The sequence below is a fragment of the Mytilus galloprovincialis genome, chromosome 9 (genome assembly GCF_965363235.1).
Source record: "Mytilus galloprovincialis chromosome 9, xbMytGall1.hap1.1, whole genome shotgun sequence".
NCBI lineage: Eukaryota > Metazoa > Mollusca > Bivalvia > Mytilida > Mytilidae > Mytilus > Mytilus galloprovincialis.
The window spans coordinates 304,050-314,180 of record NC_134846.1 but is presented as its reverse complement, the minus strand read 5'-3'; the positions used below and the strand labels follow the sequence as shown (position 1 = coordinate 314,180).

The 10,131-nt window shown below is 30.3% G+C and overlaps 1 protein-coding gene across 1 annotated transcript; it reads left to right on the top strand.

The window, feature by feature from the left end:
- Positions 1 to 7,911, top strand: LOC143044187 (uncharacterized). Its single transcript, XM_076216081.1, has 5 exons — positions 1 to 106; positions 798 to 1,031; positions 2,936 to 3,322; positions 4,062 to 4,190; positions 5,218 to 7,911. The coding sequence occupies exons 1-5, from the start codon at positions 6 to 8 to the stop codon at positions 5,312 to 5,314; spliced, it is 948 nt and encodes a 315-aa protein (XP_076072196.1). The 5' UTR covers positions 1 to 5; the 3' UTR covers positions 5,315 to 7,911.
- The last annotated feature ends 2,220 nt before the right edge of the window (positions 7,912 to 10,131 follow it).

The window sequence follows — 10,131 nt, the reverse complement described above, 5'->3', positions numbered from 1 at the left end:
AAGACATGTATGCAAATCTACAGGATGGAGTTTACGATATATCAGGCGAAAAACGTTACAAAAAGGAAAATGATTGTGATAATTATGATAAAGCCACAGATATCAGGTCAGTAAGGTTTTAAGTATGCTATGCTGTGTATTGTGTACCATTATTTGTCTGTTTGTCTTTTTATTTTAAAGCCATGAAGTTGGTATCTTTCGTCCTTCTCTTTGCCATATCCCAGTGCGCTGCATAGTTCACTTTGTTAATATAAACAATACATCAACAATCAATCGAAAATGGCTCATAATACCATGACCAATGGAGCTAAACGACCAATCGAATAATAGTTGACAAAGCATTGGTCAAACAGAAGATCAGGTCAGGACGGAACCATGTTTTGAAAATGTTGCTAATTTTATTTTTGGTATATAACTAAATGTATGTGGTCGTTACGCGTTTTTGTCAATCATCCCTAATTATTTTGTTGCAAGTCAAGACATGAACTAAATTAAAGAGACATTTCTTTTTACTTTTATAAGTCAGCTTATATATATATAAGAATATGAATAACGTGCATAAAGTTATGATCATGTTTTTAAATATTAATGTTTATCAGTTTACTAATAATACAGGTTAAATAAATTTTAAATTACGTATTTGTTTTCGAGCTCCTTGTTGTATTCTTAACCTTGTACGTGTTTTTTCCTTTTTACTGTGTGACGTCACTATCATACGTACAACACGTTTAGAATTTTCTAAGGTTCGATAAGGAAGCTTGCTAAATTTTTTGTATATTCCTATCGGTCTGTTTCAGTAATGGGAGTAACAAACATATTACAAGTAAAGATACGAATTTGTTGGACTGTAATACAAGACCTGAGGGTAAACTAAAACATAGTGGCTACGAATCAGTTGTATTTGAGGGTGATATTCCTGTCCTTTTTACGGAAAGTAAAGGTTTCGATCGGGAGGAGGTCGTAATAGCTAAACAGTCTAATACACAAAACATAAATAATCAAAAGAGAGAGGACGAAGCAACGAATGCATCGTAAGTAAAAAGCTAGATAAACAGTCAATAAGCTAAATGTATGTACCCATAAAAAATGTGGCGTACTAAAAATAACCTTTACCGTCAATATAGTCAATCAGTACACTACTTGCTAGAAAATGCTTTGGTATACTGCCAATAATAATATTATAGAATATTTAAGAAGATATATTAGTCTTATCTATTTTTAAAAATGCAAGTCGTTAAAAGTTTTAATAGGATGACTTAAGCTGCAACAAAAAACAAACGGAAAACAAATTTCAAATAGCTGACAGGTATTTTAAGAAGGACATTTATTGTTAAACATAGTGTATGGCTTGCTCAATCAAGAAGAACTGAATATAATAATCGGAGGAAAAATAAAAAGTGTATGTGTTACGTTTACCCATGAGACAACTATTTCTTATTTTTGATGTTTTGGAGGAAAAGTTGTATTGCTAGATGGAAATTCTTTTCTATGCAACATCTTTTGACATTCACTCTTATCTTTTATCATGTTTATCTATACAACTGTTTCCCGCATCAAGCGTACCTAAACATAAACTATGACAAGTATTATCTTTAGAAAAATAAGATGATAGATTGTCAAAGATCGGCGTTGAGAAAAATATGAAAAACACAAACACCATTCCAGATCATAAAATTAAAAGCATCTAATGTTTTAAACAAAAACTGAAATAACAAGCAACCAGTACTGAATTAGAAAAGTATAAGCAAAAAAATAAAAAGATCGGTTTAACAAGTAACTATTTGATCATTCTTGAGATATACAGCATTTAAAACCATGTATTCAATTTTCAAAGAGATTGTACAAGAGGATTGTTACTAATTGTTTGGCTTTATAAATATTTTGATCTGAGCGTCACTGATTAGTGTTGTGTAGACGAAACGCGAGTCTGGTGTATTAACATATAATCCTGGAACCTTTGATAATTTTTGTATAAATGACTGTTTTCACTAGTCAAAAGTGAAACCATAGAACATTTAAACATCCATTATTGGAGACATAAATTTGGCTGCATGATTTTGTTAAATTGAATATGATTATGCATACTATTTGATAATGTGTATAGTCTGAAACGCTTTCCTTAGTTAACCGAAACTTCTCGATGTTTACACTATCAAATAGCTCCAGCAAAAGGAGAGACCACCACAAGCAGTATTAACCAGTTCAAAATAGTGAAATTTACTTTTCACTTATTCATTGTTATTCAGTGCGTTAAAATGCTTTTCTGGTTTTAAATAATTCATATTCAACAAAACAACATCACTCAATACGCAAACCATTGGTCATATAAATTATTGATATTATTCGACTTGACATATAAAGATATTTTGATATTAAAACATACACTTTAAAGACCAAAGAGTTAAAGGTTTAAAGACCAAAAAGTTAAAGGTTTAAAGACCACAGCCATTGAAAATTTTGATAACACACAGTAGTATACTAAAAACTAAAACATGAGCAACATAAGCTTCTTATTTTATGAAACTGGAGGTGGTATCAAGTGCTTCAAAAGATTAAGAAGATTTGTCCGCATTTGACACATCTTTATAACTTTCATGGTTAGTACCAAAATTGGCAATCAGTCACGTTCGATCCACACACAATCAATAGAAGAAGGACGGATTGTAGTTTCGACAATAGCAAAAATCTTTTTTAAACAAAAACATGTACCAGAATTAAAATTGTGTAGACCAGACGCAACTATGACACAATCGTTATTAGTAGTCAACCAAGTATTTGACGTAAGTAAAAGTAAGCAAAATTCTATAAGGAAAGACTTCAGAAAATAAAAAAAAAACAGATTACGATTGAATTTTGCTATTGACACATTTTATTTTAAACACGAGCATGGCCTGGATTACCTATTATGCATTTGAAAGTTTAACATTTTATTTAGACCTATTTTACCGCAACTCGTCGAATATGCACAGATAAACGAAGCAACAAAATTAAAAAATATAAACAAACACAATGACATAGATACACAAACTGTAAACAGAAGCGCAGAACCACAAGAAGATACACAAACTGTAAACAGAAGCGCAGAAACACAAGAAGATACACAAATTGTAAACAGAAGCGCAGAAACACAAGAAGATACACAAACTGTAAACAGAAGCCTAGAAACACAAGAAGATACACAAACTGTAAACAGACGCCAAGAAACACAAGAAGATACACAAACTGTAAACAGAAGCCCAGAAACACAAGAAAGGATTAAAGTTGAATCTGGAGAAAGGCATATAAAGAAAGACGAGAATGCTGTTAATAATAGTACAAACAAGTGAGTAAAACTTATTTACTCTCAATCTGTATATCGTTCAGTTTTTCATTACTTAAGTAACCAATCCTGACTAAAGTTTTTTTCCAAATTATCAATAACATATAAAGCGTTATAGCCAAACTTTGAGAGAAGAGTGCAGTTACTCAACCGAACCGAATTAATTTGTATTATATAAGTAGAAAGCGTTTTCAATAAGTGTTAGATGAAAATAAAACTAACTAAGTAAAATAACTGAAAAAATTTAAAGAATCATTCAAGTAGATAAAATTGTGATAATAAAGTGTAAGCTGAAATGTGATTGACATAAATTATAGTACTACAGATACAATGGTTCTATTTGACATTGGCAATCAATACTAATAAATTGTGCTATTTATATTATACATATGAAAAATCATTTAAGCCTATACCTTCAGGGGCATTGAATACTGTTTTGATGATTGTATATTAAATGCATTTATCGAATTTGACAGTCGTAAATGTACTGTTGACTCTAAAGACCACATGTATGATTGATACAAATAATGATATACCGGGAGTGAGATGGGCAACACAAAAAAACTTTCGATACGTTGGGTTCTCGTCTGTTCTCAACCTAGTACTCAATTTGGCCTTTTAGCTTTTGATTATGTTGAACGCTCATCTGAGTTTTTCTTTTTGTACACGAAAAGCGTGCTTGGCATACAGAACTATTATCCTGGTAATATCGTTAATGAGTAGCATTTTATCCATTTATCAGACCATTGACCAATTCTGAAGAAAAAAAGCAGATAAAAAGTATAACTGCAAACTTGCAGCAAGGAATTAACAATACATCGACTCGAACGGTAGATAATGTTGGGTACTTTGATACAACGAAGTATCTAGGGTAAGTGATGACTTAAAACAGTAAGTTTGAGAATGTATAGTTCACATAATGATGGTTATACCAAGTTGACTTTTATTCTAACGTTTGTTCACATAATGTAACCAAAAGTCTGATCACCTGAAATCGCAATATAATAAAGTCATGCGAACACACGCAGTCATTTTAACGCCGCAACTCTCTGTTTGTGTCTGTCCTAAATCAGAATAATGGAATTCAGGGTAACAATATGGTTGGTTCATGTTAGTCAAACTTGCTTCTCGTTTACTAAATTATATGAAATTAAGCCCTTATTTTTCTTGTTAGAATTGTTTCACACTTTTTTCGTCATGGCCGTTAATAGTTGACTAAACTGAATGAGTCTTAATAGTTGAAGTCGAGCGGTGAACTTACATGAAGTTCATTGAACTTACATGAAGTTCATTGAACTTACGTTTGGTAGCTATAGCTGTCTCATTGGCAATTACACACACTACTTTAAATTAAGATCAACAACTGTTAGTTTCAGAAATTATATAAAAATAACCCAAAACTGAGGTTACGACACACATACTGCATACTTAATTTTAAAGATCATTTCAAAAGGAGTTTATAGTACCTAAACTACAAACATTTCGATACAACTTTTGTAGTACATTGTCGATATTAAACAAAACTCAATCCTATGTCAATTTTAACAAATTATCAATTGTACATTTCTTTGACTATTTAGTTTTGTATAACGAGCGAATTCCAACACGATAGCGTACAAAATTGCACGTTACACAAAGGTGGTTTCAAAAGTTTGTATCATTCAATGTAAAATATATCTGATATCGACGCAACCGATAAGAAACACTCTGTTATGTGTGTTACTTTTAAACAAACACCAACTACATTTATAATTACATTTGCGACAAAAAAAACATATAAGTGTAAAAAATAATTGCTGAAACAAGTCATACTTTCAAACTTGATATTCTTATGCATATACATGATATGCGTCAACTGACTTTGGAAATAAATTTGGTTACTCGTCCATTTTATGCAGGGAACAGCAAACCAATGGTGGTCAAGACATTTTCAAAAGAAACGATCAGACAAACATGTACACAAATCAAGCATTTGAAACAGACGGAGACCAATAAACAGAGGAAGTCTCTTCTCAATTTCGATTATTTTACAAATCTCAAAATGGTGGAGAAAGAAACCAAAATGACGATTAACAGTCATGATCAAACACGGTTACGCATGTGAATGAAGTTCCGCAACTAAAAAGCTTTTCTATAACTGCCATCGTCGCCACAACTTTATTGCTGTTTTTTTTTATCGCGCGTGTCAATATTTGGAAAAATCTTTAGAGCTTGCCATTTCGCATATATCATGTATATACCTTCTCAATTTTATATGTATTGTGGGGCAATGTTTTACTTCTCTTATCGTTTGTTGGTACCATTTTTGTTCCTACGCATACGTAATGTATTACAAATACATGTACACATATTTAGGAATTTACTTCGTTACGATTCCCAGGTTGACATATTGATTAGAAAATACTATATTTGCCAGTTGTACTTAACCTCATAATCTTCGGAAAAAGATAGAATTGAGAATGGAAATGGGTAATGTGTCAAAGAGACAACAACCTGACCATAGAGCAGACAGCAGCCAATGGCCAACAATAGGTCTGCAATGCAGTCAGAAACTCTTAAAACTTAAAAGCCATTGCAATTGAAACAATTTTTTAATTTATCCTTCATGTTTTAAAATGAAGTCTAATTCTTAGGGCAAAATTATTCATGTTTATTTCATATTTTTTGCTTGTGAAAAGCATACGAAATGCGTACTCCTGAAGATCAATCAACATTGTCGCGAGTTTTGTTTTTGAAATATAAATGTATTTATCATACTCAGGTAATCAGTGAATTATTTACTTTAAATACCTTTGTCTATATATAGTTCATCTTTTATTAAAAATACCTTTTAAGGGCAAACGATACAGTTTTTATCCCGTATTTACATTTTGATAAAATATTCTTATTTTTTACCTGATTAAATCAAATATGTAATAAAAAATATACCACTAAGTGCTACTTTTTGAGTAAAATGAGGTCTTAATTTTGTATCTTTGCTCAAAATTCGGATTTGTGGTCGTATTTTCCATTTCGAAAGAAAGACATAACTGTTTTGTTTTAAAAGATAAACACAAATTGTTTTTTTCTCAAAAAAATTGTAATTTCTGTATTTTATAAGTATCTTAAAAATGTATACATTTTTTATTCAGAAATAACTCATATTTATTAAATGTTCATGAATGCAGAAAAAAATATAATTTTTTGCTGTATATTTATCAAATTTAAAAAAATTGCACTATTTACGTTTTCATGAAAATTAACACACATTATCTACTCGCGCAATCAAACCAAATGGCATTTTAAAAAAGAGGGGTCTATGAACTCGTTTTCAAGTTAAATAAGTTTGAATGGTATGAAAATAAAAATTTACGTTAGCAACGTCATTGCCTCCCCTGTATCTGTATCGTATGCCCTTACGTAAACATGCTACTTTGACGTACACATTACAGTTACATTGTATGATGTGGAATCGGATGTCGCTGTTGTCCTTCATAACGATTAAACGATATGATATCAAGAGTACAAAAAACGTTACTTATAATTTACTATGTTATTTATAATTATTTTATATTTTAGAAACTTCTTTAAACATGTTAACACCGTGATTAGGAGTTTTGAGTTATAAAGTTGTGAATAGTTATAAAACGATACAGTAAACAAATTAAACTTCAAAAGAAAAGGACTAAATGCTTCACTATACTTTTAATAGGCAAACCAACTAATATTAACACTGAAACTAACAGACAAACCACACAGAATAATATCTGTACCAAAACGCAATAAAAATCACTTGTAAAATTCATGGTACAGTAGCATTACCAAAAAGACATCATCTTAGTAAATTTGAGTATACAGATTCTAAAGAGAACGTTTTGAATGCAGACCAGTAACGTTATATTGAAATTGACAGAATTTAAATATAATTGTATTTTATATGGACTTAAGGGTTACATTCATACGTTTTGTAATTAATAACCTCCTCAATTTACTTATTGTTACATATAGATTGTGTGTATAGTTAAAAATCTAAGTAAAAAAGGTACGACTGGGAGTTTTGATGAAATCAAACAGAAGAAAGGCCAAATATCCCAAAAAGGTAAGCATATCCGTATACATTGATTGTATACTTGTGTATTTTTATTTTATTTTTCATTTTAACCATTGATTTATATTGTTTGTAAATATGTTTTTCCTCTTATTTCACTTATGCAATGTGTCTGCGTGATCAAATAAAATGTTGTTAGTTTAAAAACATCAGAGACACAATCTTAATCAGAAAGCTTTCAAATATCTCATTACCCGTTATTTTGTAGACCTAAATATCCTATATATATATTTTTTAACAATCCTTTTGGAATGTTTATATCTCACAGTCAGCTATTATATTAAAGTTAGGAAGAAATTATATCTTTTCATTAGCAACATAGTTTGATAATTGTTATTTTACTTTCAAATATATACTCTAACATTGTTCTGTCATTATTTTTTTTTTTTTGCATCCATTATTTATATCTATGAATAGTGTACCATACAATTGTGTATATTGTCTATTTTACAAGTGTCTTAATAACATATTATTTGATGTTGTATTATCTACCTTTAATAAATTAATCCATTATAACTTGATCTTGACTTATATCTTTTTTATTGACAATGATGTTTGTTTGAAGTTTTAAAAAAAAGTTTTCAGTATGTTTTTTTCAAATAAAAATGACCATTACTTATTTTTTTTGTGAATTCAATGGTCGATTTTGACTAGAAACATTTAAGTGTTTACGCAACGAGTATCTCTGTCTGTGCTGTAATACTGAATGCTATCTGACTTTTCCTTTTAAAATGTTTCCCTTTAATGCATCTAGAAATATTTCAGAAGGGTAAGTGTGTTAGTGTTATCCTAGTCGATATCGCCATCTAAACACCATCAGAATTTTTGTTCACTCTTTGACGACAATGGTAAAGGATGGTTTGATAAAAAAAAATGTATGCAGCTCTTTTTTGTTGGTTTGTGTGTTTGCATTGTGTAATTTAGTTATGTTATTATACATGTAGTTACAATTGTGGCTTCTGGATCTCAACTTCAGTTACATGAAAAAGATAGATATAAGAAGATGTGATATGAGTGCCAATAAGACAACTTTCTATCCAAGTCATAAATTATAAAAATGTCTAGTTCTGTTTGGATAGTTTATACTAACTTTGTATAAACAACTTTAAAGAAAAAGTCCACTATTTATTATAAGTTTGGTCTTTTAAAACGTTTACTGTAAAATACATAGTTCTCACGTCTATCCAAATATGCAAAATTTCTCAAACAATTTCCTTGTTGCAGATACGCAACTTTTATAAATATTTAATGTAATAAGTATGTGCATTGTTGAAGTTTTAATTAAACAACTGCATCTGAGGAATTGATTACACACAAGGTTCCGAATGTTCTACGCTTCCAGACTGACCGTCGGTCCGAGATCATTTTACTAGTAGCCGGTTTTACACGTCATAAAACTTGGGGTCAAAGTGACAAATCTAATGGGTGATATATTTTTGGAAGTTAATGTTATATGTAAAACAATACATCCTTGTATTAAAAGTTTTTACAACGTCCCGAGTTACATGTATTGTAAGATATAAAACAGCTTCTAGTTGTATTGAAAACGGTCATATTATTTTCTTCGTCCTGAATATGCATGAAATACTTGCCACTGGAAGATAAACAATTCAAAATTAACCTGTAATTCCGCATTACTTATTCGAGAATCATCACAACGAAATTTATCATTTTTGAAATACAGATTTAAAGTTAATCTGAGAAAAAATCAAATCATATATAGATATAAGAAGATGTGGTACTAGTGCCAATGAGACAATTCTCCATCCATACATGATTTTCTGAAATATGTCATATAGTCTCTGGTGGAGCGTTGTCTCATTAGCAATTATACCACATCTTGTTATTTTGTTTTGATTTTTGCTCATGCAAGCATTCTTATTTAAAATGTTTCGGAGTTCAATTACACCAATTGATTGCACACGATGCGCATTTCTTCGATTATTGCGTGAACTCCTGAGGGTTCACGCATATTTATTAGTTAGAAATATGGTCTATGGAGGAATATTCGGAGACTTTCTTTTTGTTGATTCGGAACATATTTTTTTTATCTGTATTAGCTTCCTGCAATTAAGAGCACCTCCATACGGGGTAACCAATATATTTAAAACATGGCAATACAGATCTTTACACTGATCGCTAACTCACTTATATGCTATATATACATGATAATAAAATATATAGTTGAAAATCTATATAGAAAAAATCAATAGCTATCCATATGTATATCTTTTTAAAGAATAATAATGATTCAAAACATGGACACATGTACCTCATTCTTCCAAAAATTCATGAAATTAATTTAGAAATAATTGATGAGGCATTGCGAACTGGTCAACTAGTATGATACAATGTACATTAATTAATGTTCCTTTAAATACGACTGATGAGTAATAGGTGTAACTCTCCCACGAGATGGATTGAGATTGAGAAATAACCTAATATAATTTATAAACCATTATTGAAGAGGCATAACTTTTGAATTCTACATGTAGATACAACAGATTTCATTAATAAAATAGAGTCACACAAGATAAAAAAAGGAATGCATTCTTATTGCCTATTATGTAACGTACATGTACACAATATGATCATTGTTAATTTAAAAGAAACGGTTATCAAGACAGAAGACTTAATTGCTCACACAAGAATATCTTTTCAAGATTCCCAACCGAAAAGGTTTAACTACATTTGTTAAATTTTCTAAGAAACAATGAACACAAAC